Consider the following 13,856-nt stretch of genomic DNA (forward strand, 5'->3'; position numbering starts at 1 on the left):
AAATCGCTTACTTCTAAGAAGGAAAATGAGGAAGCTGTATTCCCTCTCCCGTGGTTGGCAGTGGAAGTCCAGCCTCATTTTCTCAATTAATGGCACCTTTCAGTATCTGCAGTAAACAGGTGCTGGACTCAACACGGCTGGCGTATTCACACGCAGGTACAGGTGGGTGGCCGTTGGCTGCCTGCAGCATCCCTCAAGTTTTCCAGGGGTTCCCATCTGTACCCATGCGCTGGCTCCACCACATGGCACAGGGCCCTGGGCCAGGTCTGGTCCATTCTTTAGCTGGCCTTGCACCATGCCTGCACCACATCTGCTTGCCGAGTCTGTTGTTCTACCACAATGAGCAGGAATGCAGGAGAACAGCTAGACCTATAATCCCCAGCCACCAGTAATGGATGCCAAATATGAATAGTAAGCAGGTTATTATTCTTCTCGATCCACATGCTGGTATGTGCAGTGACCATATTGACAGACACAGACTCCTGTTCTGTTTGGAAGGTTTGCGTGTGAGTCTCTGACATACCAGAGTGATTAGGTAGACTAATGCGAGATATTCGTTCTGTAAAATCACAAGGTCACTGTCATTGTTCCCCCTTTAACTTTACAGCTGCTTTGAGCAGACTTGTTTAGGATATCAGATATGTTGATTTGAATTCATGAGGATGTTTAGGTTATTGAAACCTGTTTCTGCAAAAGCTATTGTCACTAAGTTATTATTTATTAATGTTGCGTCTTGTTATATCTCACAATTTTTACTATATCACAGTTGGAGCTTATGTCTCACAATTTTGACTTTATATCTCACAATTGCAACGTTATTGCAACAATATTTTAAAATTACAACTTTTTATCTCATAACTGTGACTTAATATTTCACAATGTGAATTTATATCTCACAGATGTGACTATATCTCACAGTTGCAACTTTATATCTCACAACTGCAACTTAACTAACTTAATATTTCACAATGTGAATTTATTTCTCATAATCTATATCTCACAATTTTAACTTCATTTCTCATAACTGTAACTTAATATTTTTCAATGTGGATTTATTTCTTAACTGTGAGTTAATATTTCATCATATGATTTTATACCGCATAATTGCAACTTCATTTCTCATTATTGTGGCTTAATATTTTACAATGTCAATTTCTTGCAGTTAACTTCATCGACTTTATATATCACAATTTTACCTTTATATCTCACACTTTGAATTTCATAATTGCAACTATATCTCACATTTGTAAAATATACCTTGTTATTTTAAAATTTATCTCAGATTTACCTTATTTTCTTTTTTTACTTCAAGGTGGGCTTCCATAGATTGTTGTTATAGTGTAAAAACTTTTCTTTACTCATCATTAATATTGTTTTTTTGTTTTTTTTACAATAGTTACATATGTACAATAATTTTAACAGTTTTACAATAGTTATAATAGTTTTTTGTGTATTTTTACAATATTTATATAATTTAACACAACTTAGTTTGACTGTACAGTGTGACTTCACAGTAAACAGTAGCAGGAAATAACTATGATATAGTAGCGTGTACAGTCATAACTGTACCTGTATGAGTACTATGCTGGCATAAATAAATTATGCAGTTGCATTTTTTACCATTAGCTGGTTTATTCTGCTCCAAGATCTCAGCCGAGGAAAACACAAATAACCATAATGGTGACTTTGAAAGAATAATGCAATGTGTAATTTCTTTTTGTGTGCAATTTGCATCTGTCTGCATTAATTTACACAGTAAAAACCACAGTATTTTATTGTTTATTCTTGAAAACCCTTGCAATTTTACAGTGTACAGTATATGCTGTCTAACTAATTTTAGCATATGGGCTGACGTTATCAGGTGGTTTTGTCCACACCCAGCCGGGCTTATGATCAGAGCTCGAGCCAGTATGTCTCCGACAGGGGCGTCAATATGCATGACATTCTCTCCCTCAGGACAATTTACCCAGATGTGCTCAGCAAGGTCGGACTCGTACACACGCAGTGTCACACCATCAGAAGGCGCGTGCTGGAGCACTCTCTTGCATATTTGCCCGGCGATGTGACGTCACTGCTGGGGAAACAGGAAACAGTTGAGACTACCTGACATCCACGTTCCACAGAGCTGACCTGAGAATGGAGCTGAACCAGGGAGCAATCAGAGGGAAAAAACAAGAAGAGTCCATTAAAAAGGGAAAATCTGTTATATACCTTTATATCAAATGATATACCTTTGAAGCATAAAGGCCTTAAATGGTTGTCATGAGACAGATGCAAATTCAAACAAGAATTTGAAGTTGTAATGCTGTAGGAAAGTGTGAAGAGTTTGATGAACATGGTAAACCATAAACTTAGCATAAATAAGTTATTATAATAGTCAAGTTGACTGTTTGCATATTTAAATTGAATGCATGACCTAATTTTACACATAACAATACACATAACATTCTGCACATTAACGTAATTCTCAGGCACAGCACTGAGCTAGCCAACGCTCTGGCCTATTTAAGGAACATGGGGGCCATTCCGTGGGTGACACTGAGTGCAGTGTATTCTTAGTATATTGCATGGAGAATTATTCAAGTTTCACACAGGAAAAGATTGTAGCAGATGAGTTGATTGTTTGCCCTGGTTTCCTGAAAGTCAGCAGTCGCCAGTTAGTGTGTCCAGTGAAATATAATTATAATATTATATCATATTTTAAAATATGCCCAGCTACTTAACAGCACTACTAAACACTATTGTTTTACAATCCTTACCTAAACTCTCTTTTTTTGTTTATTTCAAATAAGGTTAATGTGTCCAGTTAAATATTAATAAAAATATGGATGATATTTTGAAATATGCCAAGTAACACGCTATTTATCAGTGCCACTAAACGCTACTTTTTTTGGTGAAAGCGTGCACACTCATCTAAACGATCCTAAACTCTCTTTTTAAGTCTTATTTTAATGACGTAATGTGTCCAGTGACATATAATTAAAATAATGGATAATATGTTGAAATATGACCAGTAACTATCAAGCTACTTAATTCAAAGAGTAGCTGAAACCATAGTCTCACATAGAAAGGAAACTTGGCCGCTTTGAATGGCCAAGGACCAATCAAGTTTTGTTTTGTGCCGCGTCATGTTTAGGGGGGTGGAAATGTCCCCACAATAACAGACAGGTGTGTAAAACTCTTGCGCTGCATCCGAAATCACATACTTACCTACTATATAGTAGGCGAAAAACAGTATGTGAGGTGAGTAGTATGTCCGAATTCATAGTATTTGGCGAAAAGTACTTCTTCTGCCCGGATTCTGAAGTGTACATTCGATGGACACTTTACTTTCCCATGAGGCCACGGGAGAGCATTTATGAATGGTAGTGAAGCGCCAACTGACGCTGGTAGGTCATGTGACAGTAACAACATGGTGGATGTAGTACATCCGAATTTCATTCATACTACCCATTTTCATAGTATAGAACATACTTTTTTAACGGTAATGAAATAAATTCAAATTCAAATGTAGTACCTGCTTGCTGGACTTATTTTAAAGATTCTATGCAGCAAACTTTAAATATTTCACGCACTTTTGAAAACCCAGCGTTTACTTGATCCTGATAAGCGCTCATTGTCACAGTTGTAAACATGACGGCTTTCTTCTTCCATGAGGTGGTTTGGCGTCACAGCATCTTTGTTTCTAGGCAGAAGGGTAAAGAACGGGACACAAACGTTTCCTGGAAATCCTGTATATTTCAACCAATCCGATGACGACTTCGAAACTCCTGAAGTGTTTCCAATTTTGTGTGCCATATGCATCAGACGTTCAGCCAGCAGTCCGTGGGCGTGACGTCTGAGGCTGAGACTACCGAAAAACAAACCTCAATAAGCTTGCAGTCTTATGTTTTAACTGCTAGAGAGCAAATGTTGGCGGTTTTATGCTGCATTCACGTCATGTCAGTGATTTCGAGATGACAACACGTGACGTTATACTTGGAGCTTTCCAATAGGCCTTTATCACAGTCCGTGTGTCGTCACATCCGGCTCCGATTAGTAGCGTTAAGGAATTTCCACCTGCACTATTGTCAATGGACAGACGCCAGTTTTGTTAAGAAAATTAAACTAATTTAGTTGGACTTTGCAATAAATGTCAATGTTTAAAACTGTTTATTTATACTGATGGCCTATGTTATCCTTAATTTTAATGTGTAACATTATCTGATCGTCGCGATTTTCGCTGCCGCTGTTGCTCTTTTATGTGATATGCTGTTTGTTTTCTTGCAGTTCTGTAATAAAATAAGGTGGTCAGACCCTGAAGTAGTGTTGCGCATACACATACAGTATGGCTTGCGCGCTCTGCTGCCGCTGTTGCTCTTTTATGTGATATGCTGTTTGTTTTCTTGCAGTTCTGTAATGAAATAAGGTGGTCAGACTCTGAAGTAGTGTTGCGCATACACATACAGTATGGCTTGCGCGCTCCCCTTTAAGTCATGAATTATACTTCAGAATTTCATGAAGCCATCTCCTTGGTTTCACAATACTCAATTGATGATTGTAAACTGAGTTTGGTGTCTTTAGAAGATGTATCTGTGCTGAATTTTACATAAATAAATCACAACAATCCCATGCTATGGGCACATCCATTGATACAGGCTGCAGCGGAAGTTTTTTTACGATACTATTAGAAACTTCTGTTTTTCGAACGTGGAAGTATGATAAAGGCCTTTTTTATGTGTCATATAATGCATCAAACGTTCAGTCAACTGTCCGTGGGCGTGAGACTACTGATACCGCGACTAAATGCAACATCGTTGATTTAGCTGAAAGAATAATCAAACACACTCCCCTAAACTCTCCTTTATGTCTTAATTTAATTAGGTTAATGTGTCTAGTGAAATATAATTAAAATAGTGGATAATATTTTGAAATATATTCCAGAAAGGAGCTACTAAAGGCAACGCTAGATCTCTGAGAGAATCACGTGCTCACCTAAACGGTCCGCTGTTTTGCAATTCGAATGAATCGTTCATTCTTAATGGTACTTTTCTGATATGCAGCGTTGGAAATTTGATTCATTCTAGTGGCTCAGTTCGCTCTAAACGCTTCCCTCTGTGTAGTGGTGGAAAGTCGAGTCATTTTAGACCAGTTTTCAGGCGATTCATTTAATCACTCAATAACAGATCAAATGATTATCCAATTCCCTGTGCTATGGACTCGTTTATGTAAATAAAGGTGTTTTTCTTGCATTTAATAAAGTTGCCTGTTCAAGATTGATATTGTGACCCTAACTGAGATATAATCATTTATTATTGCAGGATAGTATATTTTTAAATACAATTAGTAAAGACAAAGTCTAAATTTTGCTTAAATATGTCTGTCAGTCTGTCTACTAAGTATACATGCAATGCGTAATTGAATATTTAATTGATTGAATATATGTTGCACATCTTCTCTGTAATTTAAAACAGCAACACAATGACGAGGCCAATTGTATTGAGATCAAACTTTTAAAATGTATGTAAACATACTGATGTTGAAGTGCGTATGGTTTACCATGACACAGTGCCCTTCCCCAAGGCCAGTGGAGAATGTTATAATGGGCCCACTTACTCTGAACCTAGAGGTGTCTGGGTCATAAGCCACAATTCGAGCCTCGGCCTGGGGCTGATGGCCCCAATCACCCCCTCTCTCCTAAACCTTAAGCATTCACTCACAGGCTGTTAATAACAACCTCACTTGTGAAAAGAAATTGGAGTCACATGATGAATGTCCCTTGACTGAAATGTTTCATAAAAATGAATATGACGGCTCGACTCACATCATAACCATGTCTTTGGAGCCAGTGACAGAGACAGATTATGAAAATCTGTGCTGAGCCCGGTGTGTGGCCAAACCAGAGGAGGGTCAAATCGAAGCCCTAAAAAAAATCACGGTGTGAGATATTAATCAACAAGAGCCATGTTTCCTCCCTGCTAAAATGAACAGCAGGTTCCCTTTCCCTCGCCATGGGCTCTTTTAATGCAGGGACCGGCCAGGGCCCAAACATCCTGACGGAGAGAGGCTTTACTCTTATCAGGCAGGAAACACTGCTTCTCCACCACATCCTCTTTACAAGAAACACGACTCAACCGTTCCCAAAAAACGCAGGAAGACCAAGCCAGACTCCAGGATTTGTCAAACGCCCGCCACCGCCTCCCGCTTTCCCCCACTTCAGATTCCTTTTATCAGAAAAGAGGAGGAATTTGAAAAGAGAGGGAGAGAGAGACAGAGGAAGAAAAATAAAAACGATGAATGTGTAAAACAGTTGACGGGACGAGGTGTATTTGTTTATTTCGCAGAGATTATGAAAGTCTGCATCAGCAAGATAGGACAGGCAGCAGAGGGGGGCGAAGGTAGGGTAGGAGGGGAGTTCCAGCGCTCTGCTTAAGACACGCACCCAGAATAAGACGAGGGGAAACAAAAGGCCCATGGAGATGGAGGCGGAAAGAAAAACAGCAGAGCCTGTTTTACACTAATCCTCTGATCCGCGGAGGAGTGAAACTGAGTGCATAATGGGTGTTGCTGATAGCAAACTGGGAACTTAGGATGGATGCCGCCCGTTTCCAACACTATGGTTATGGCGATGGCCCGTCACGCACAACAACAAAAAATGTAGAGGTCAGCTTCTTGAAGGGACCTCAAACGGTAGCATTCAGTACTAAAATAAATGCATGGAAAAAAGCTCCACAAATATTGAAAAAAAATTAAACGTTTAGTTTAAATATTTCTAAGAAATAACTGTGGATAAAAATAACATTTATTAGTATCCTGTAAAGAAGTTTATATACTCACTAATGATAAAAAAAAATATATTATGAAAAATTAAAAAGCAAAAAAATGTAACTTCCATAAAGCAATTATATACTCACGAATAATAATAATAATAATAATAATAATAATAATAATAATAATAATAATAATAATAATAATAATAATAATAATAATAATAATAATAATAATAATAATAATAATAATAATAATAATAATAATAATAATAATAATAATAATAATAATAATAATAATAATAATAATAATAATAATAATAATAATAATAATAATAACGAAACTTAAAAAGAACTGAATAATTATAATGAAGCTGAAAATAAACCTTTAACTTTCAATAAAGCAGTCTATACTTACTACTACTACTTAACAGAGAGCAAAAAATCTTGATCTACCAGTCATTACAAAATCAAGAGTCTATTCACCTGTATTTATTTTGTGTTTTTATTTAGTGACGTCTAATTCAGATGGGGCCTCAGAACATTCACTTTTAATATATCACAAAATGAAGAGCATCTGCAACATTTTTTTCTTAAGTCCAGACCTACAGACATAATCATTGTGCTGTACTTAAATAGGCATAAACAATGCAATTTATCATGAAATCGGCCAAACAGAATGGTGTTCAACAAACATCAGTATTGATACATTAATTCGCTTGTTATTGACATCAGTGAGGATATCAAAAGTGAGAATGCTAAATGTATAAAACTCAAAATTTTATTTCAATTAAATTAATATGGCAAACCTAAATTGGCATACAATAGTATTCATTATTATTATTCTTTTAACTGTTTATGAGTATACAAATACATTTTTGTAATGAATGTAAAGGGAAAAGAAAGGGCAGAATTTCCTTCAAAATTATGTCCTATAAAGGAAGAGACCAGCCTCACTTAAATAAATCTTGAGGTAAAACAACTGAGGTTTGAAAAAAAATCAATTGAATATATCTGGACTGAAAAAAGCAATACAATAAGCTTTAATACAAAGCAATTTGATACATAAATAAGCTTTATAGCATATGTACATGCTTTTGTGGCAAGATATGAGAGCATTTTCTATGTTTGTCCATTTTTTCTTTTACTTCCGTTCTTCTTTTGGAAACAAAGATGGGAATGAACTTCAGTTTTTTTTTTATCTATGCATCCCTGAGGTGTCCTTTGACTTCCTGTAGCTTCTCTTTTCCGCTCCCTCCACAGCCTTCCTTTCACCTGCCAGTTATATTGCTGACCCTTGTTGAGCCCACAGTCTCTGTCTGTGTCAACTGCCTCTGTTTTGTGTTTATGAAATGCTGTAGTTGTTGTAATAGGCTGCCGTGGCATCGGCCAATACGGAGATGAGACTGGTTTCCGTAGCGCTGCTGGAGCAAACAGAAGCCGGCGTTACCTGGATGTGTCCCGTGACTGTCATCCCACCCAGTTCGGGGTGATAACTTGTAGAATTTAGGTACTGGTCGAACTCATCTCGGTCCACCTCACCCAGCAATTCAGCCTGGCTCAGCTGATCCAGACCCTCCAGGTGCCCCTGCTCTGGAGGGGGCGAAAGCTGGCCCAGGTGACCCTGGTGCTCATGATGGATCTGAACCTGCGGGAATGAAGGGCTGTAATAGGACAACGGAGGAGCTGTGATAAGGGTCGCCCCACTTCCCTGATGGGACATCGGGATATGAACCAAATGTGAGCTCCTACAGTGCAAGGGTACCTGCTGGGAGTAATCGGGATGGTAGTGGGGTGGGCTGCTCATGTGCACCGGGGTGGGATGCCTGTCGTCTGGGCAAGAGGTGGAAGACGAGCAGGAGCTGGTGGAGACTGAGCTGGAGGATGAGTAGTAGGACTGGTGTTCGTGATCCACAGCGTCCAGAGGCGACATCTCAGGTGGCGTGGGCAAGCCATATGGGTACGTATCGAAGCTGCTGTTGGAACTGGCGGGATCTCTGAAGACCCTGACGCCGGGTAAAGCTGCGCTGGAAGAACTGAAGCCGACAGTGCCACTCACAGCGCTCTCGTCGTCTTTATCGAGGGGGTGACAGCAGCCTCGGGGATCTGGGAGGGAGTTTTGGTCGGGGCCGAGGGTGGTCAGGAGGAAGCCAGGGTCCACGCGTTTACAGATGCGCTTCAGCTGCTTCTTCCTACGGGGACGGTATTTATAATTGGGGTAGTCCTGCATGTGCTGCACCCTCAGCCGCTCCGCTTCCTCCACATATGGTCTCTTCTGCGGTGGAGTTAAAGCTTTCCATGACTTTCCTGTTGGAGGGAGAAAAAAACAGGAGCATACGACTTAATACTGTATTTTTGAAGGATCAATTTGGAGTTTTTGAGATTGCCCAGTTAGTTATTCCATTTACGATCACATTAGCACCAACACAAACTCATTATGCATTATTAGTTTACAAACTGTTAGTTTGTCTGCTTATATATTGTGCAGCAAACAAAGCTAAATTAAATAATGTCTTCATAACCATTTTTTTAATATTTCAACAGAAATAATACAAATAAATAATCATCAGCTAGTATAATTGCTTATAATGCCAGTTAAAATATATATATATTTGCACCATAGTTTTTAAATCTTTTAAAGGTATATTATTTGTAGCTTGGCATTCATTTTATAATGTTTGAAATATAATATTGGCAGTAATTATACTGAGTTTATCATTTTTAGCTTTTAGGAATACTTGAAAGAATTTGAAAAATTAGAGCAGCAAAAATAAATGTATTAATTCAAATAACTGTTAAAACAGGCCTGCCAATTTATCACAACTGAAATAATGTATAACAGTATAAAAACTGATTAAAAAATATACTCACATACAAAAAAACGTCTTATTAATTCGTTATCCCATGAAGTTTTACACTTTTCTTTCAGTTATTTCTTAAACAAACCCAAAGATCATACTGATTTCAAATTAATGAATTTGAAATTGTTTCTATTAATTATTTTCTATTATTGTTTTTAAATAGTTTAAATATTGAAATTATTTTTATATTTTATATAAACTCAGATTTATATAGTATTTATGACTGGGGAAAAAAAAGTCTCCCATAAGTGTTATAGATAATATAGATAAGATAATATGCGCTCTTGATCTAAATACAACCAAATACAATTTAAAGATGTGCCTCATCTCACTGTGATTTATTTCAGTTTAGTTTCAGTTCAGGTTCGTCTCGAACAGTTTCACGCTCTCTGTGTGCCTTACGCTTCTCAAGCTTCCAAAAAAAATACTTACATCTTTTTGTTTAATTAGTTTAGAAGATGTTAAACATCCCACTTTCTGCAATCGATATATAAAAACAAAAAAAAACTGAACAGAACTGATTCAAAACGGAATCTTCTGTAACAGAAGATGAAGCCTCACAAAACTTGCCAGTGATATTAATAACAATCTCCTACTGTAATAGGCTAATAATAATAATAGCCTAATAATAATAATAAATATGAGTTGTTAATAATAACAATGATTATTACACAAATAGTATTGGTAATGTCTTACCCAGCATCTTGCTTAGCTCCGCGTTGTGGAGATCGGGGTTCTGCACTGCGAGTCTCTTGCGCTCGTCTTTGGCCCACACCATAAAGGCGTTCATGGGTCTCCTGATACGCGGCTCCGACACCTTGTCCGCGGGAGCTCTGTGGGAGGTGTGTCCGTCAGGTACGTCCGCATTTCCCGCGGAGCACTCAAAGCTCTCAGGCCAGGACGAATACGCGCTTATCAGAGCAGCCATGTGCGCTCTCAAAACTTCAGCTTCCCTTCGTCTCAAACTTTGTTTCTCGAGTGCGAATGTGACCTAGAGTTTTTCTTTCGTTGATGAATTAAAAGCGAAGTAAAAGCTCAATCAGAGATGACTTTGACTGAGCAGCTGGTGGCTGAAGAGCACTGTGAGAGAGATCAGTGGATGGTGCTCGACTCCCCTCTGAAGCTGTGATTCAATGTTTCCTCCGGCATTGGGAAGCGCTTTATATGAGAGGAGCAGTGTCCAGCACAGGCCCACGGGAGGATCTCAGCTCCTCCTTGACTGCAACCTGAGACCAGCGACAGAAAAACAACAGGAGACAAAAATATTTCAACAGCTTTACTACTAAATCACGTCATTAGCTTTTGGTTGGGTTTGTTTTCATGACACATTATTTTGACGGAGCGACAGATATGGTTGACTGTTTTCAGTCAATGTAGCAGGCATTTCCTATATGACAATTATTAAATAAATAAAGGTTAATAGAATGAGATTTGTATTAAAAGTTAAAACTTAAAATATATATATATATATATATATATCACAAGAGATTGGTTGGAGCCTACTAATACAGGTTATTCAACTGTTCTTTTCAGCACCTCAAGTTTAGCAAAGCATTTTCTCCTTATGAAGACCAGTTTTTCTGTGTTTTGGGTTCTTGAGTTGTTTATAGGGTTCTTTGGAAATTAAAAAAGGTCTTGATGTCACATTACCAGTTCATATGATCCGAGTATTGGTTTCTGGATTCATCTAGTCCATAGGTTTTCTAAAGACCTAGAGAATGAGGAAAGGTTCTTCAGTTGTAACCTATAAAATAAAAAAAAAATCATTTTTTGTTGTGTTTGGAAAGTTTATGTCTAGTCTAGTTCATAAGTGCATTCTGTGACATCTGAATGTTTGTCGTCTTGATCCACAATGATATTATCATGACATAAATTATTAAAAGTTCTCATTATGAGTTAAACTTCTCAATTTTTGAATGCCAAAACAAAAACGAACCCCTTCAGCTGAAGTTGTTATAAAAATACAGGAAGCTATATAAGAAAAGCTATTAGGAAAAAAAGTTATTTAACCGAGGCACAAGAGGCCATACTGTGTGTCACTGGCTAAAGGCTGTTATTAGGCATTATTTATGCATCAAAAATAGCAATCAGAAGCCAGGACTGGGATTATCCATTTTATGAATTTTGATTTAAAATGTGGAAGCCTGTAATAAATGATGATGCCAGGCTGAAAAGAGTGTGAGTGGGTTTGTTGGCAAATTCATATAAAATTAGAAAAATTAACAATTAATTCTTGTTGGGGTTGGTTGGCAAAGATGTGCAACATAAATTTAGTCATGTTTTAAAAAAAAAAGACATATTCTGTCAAGAATATTTTTACCTGAGCACTTGACCCAACTAGGAGCAAACTAAAGCTTTTGTTCTTGTAGACATTCATCAAAGAATGAAAAGTGTGGTAACCAACACCAGTTTGCTACTGGAAAAGCAACAAAACAATTCTTCATAAAATTATGTAATTAATTGTGCATAACATTTTAAATATAGCAATGGTGTTGAAATGTTGCTTTAAATCGAATGATGTATTTAGATAGCAGATATTAAAATTTTGATGGGGCCGCCTGTATGTGTCCACGTTTCAGCAGAATTAATGACGCATTTTACATTCTCATTATTCATTTTCACTTGAGGAAACTGTCATTTAACTTCCATCAGGCATGAAAGAAGACTTTTCCCCGTACAGCATCTACATGACTTACTCATCAAAACCAGTTGTTCTGCACAATGATTCACATGTCAGACAGTTCAGATCCACCTGTATACTTCATGTGCTCCATACCAACTTGTTTTGGTGTTTAGGTTGAACTCCTCTATTGTCACGATCAGACGGTGGAGTTCCTGTTTACAGCTGTATCGGTGGTTCATAAAAGCTGCAGCAAATACAGGAAGAATTCAGAATAATTCAGTGATACTCAAGAGAATCTGAACTGAGAAACTGGTCCCATTATTGATTTCTATGAATGTTAAAAGTATCATTTTATGACTGACCTTTGAATTTCTTCCTGTAAGATGTCTGAGAGTTCAAATGAATGGCAGGTTCAGTGAACGAGCAGAGGATGAACACCATTAAAATGAGAGATCCATTCAATGAAGGAACAGGAAGAGGAGCTTGATGCCCCGGATTGCAAAAACATTACGACAGAAAATGACACTTCCTGCTCTCCTCGTCGTACCTGCACATGTTGGGATGTGACAAACTGGACGTGTGAACTGTTTACTCATTTGTGCCGTTCACTAGATAAACATCTTTCTGGTTCTGCATTTTGGGGCATGATTTCCTGTTTCGCTTGATTAACGTTGGGGAAATGCAGGCATACCTGCTGCTTCTCACTAGGTGTTTGCTTCAACACAGATAAACTTGACATTATCTGTGTTGAAGCAAACACCTACTGAGAAGCTTCAGGAAAAACTCTTCATAATTATTGTCACATGACCAAACATTGATAAAGGGCCTATGATGCACAACTGCCTGGTTATTTTATGTCAAAGCAAACTTATGCATAAATATATATGCATGTATTTTTTTATGTTTTTGAAAGAAGCAAAAAGAGTATTATAGTGATATATATTATTACTATTTAAAATAACTGTTTTCTATTTGATTATATTTTCAAATGTAATTTATTCCTGTGATGGCAAAGCTGAAATTTCAGCAGTCATTACTCCAGTTTTCAGTGTCACATCATCCTTTTTTAATGATGTTAACAGACCAGGAATTATTACTTTTTAGCAATGAATCATTAAATGAAGCATTTTCTTAAAATGGTAGTCATGGGGTAAAGTGTATCAAATACTTCAGGGTAAGTATTACCCTTAAAGGGGTCATATGATGTTGCTAAAAAGAACATTATTTTGTGTATTTGGTGTAATGAAATGTGTTTATGTGGTTTAAGGTTCAAAAAACACATTATTTTCCACATACTGTACATCATTGTTTCTTCTCTATGCCCCGCCTTTCTGAAACGCGTCGACTTTTACAAAGCTCATCGTTCTGAAAAGAACAGTGTGCTCTGATTGGCTAGCTATCTAGTGCGTTGTGATTGGCCGAATTTCTCAAGCGTGTGACGGAAATGTTACGCCCCTTACCACTGTGATGCTGTGTCCCGGCTTGACGAGACAAAACCAATAAAACCCATTACAAACGAGGCATTTGTTGCATCCAGTGGGGACATAATTACGGATTATAATGTCTTTTTACGCGTTGCGTTGCATCGCGCCGCGTAAACATAAAACCATGTCTGCATTTGTGATC

General features: G+C 37.6%; 1 protein-coding gene across 1 annotated transcript; it reads right to left on the bottom strand.

The window, feature by feature from the left end:
- Positions 1-7,680: 7,680 nt before the first annotated feature.
- LOC107701473 (transcription factor Sox-7-like) lies at positions 7,681-10,727 on the bottom strand. Its single transcript, XM_016503479.1, has 2 exons — positions 10,304-10,727; positions 7,681-9,053 (listed from the first exon to the last, which is right to left on the bottom strand). Exons 1-2 carry the CDS (start codon positions 10,533-10,535, stop codon positions 8,092-8,094), a joined length of 1,194 nt encoding a protein of 397 aa, XP_016358965.1. The 5' UTR covers positions 10,536-10,727; the 3' UTR covers positions 7,681-8,091.
- Between the last annotated feature and the right edge of the window lie 3,129 nt (positions 10,728-13,856).

This window comes from Sinocyclocheilus anshuiensis, unplaced genomic scaffold (assembly GCF_001515605.1).
Source record: "Sinocyclocheilus anshuiensis isolate Anshui unplaced genomic scaffold, SAMN03320099.WGS_v1.1 scaffold1051, whole genome shotgun sequence".
In the NCBI taxonomy this organism is placed as follows: Eukaryota; Metazoa; Chordata; class Actinopteri; order Cypriniformes; family Cyprinidae; genus Sinocyclocheilus; species Sinocyclocheilus anshuiensis.

Coding starts and splice junctions, on each gene's coding strand:
- LOC107701473 (XM_016503479.1), bottom strand. CDS start 10,535: ATGGCTGCTCTGATAAGCGCGTATTCGTCCTGGCCTGAGAGCTTTGAG. Junction 9,054..10,303: donor GGAGCTAAGCAAGATGCTGG/GTAAGACATTAC, acceptor TCCCTCCAACAG/GAAAGTCATGGAAAGCTTTA.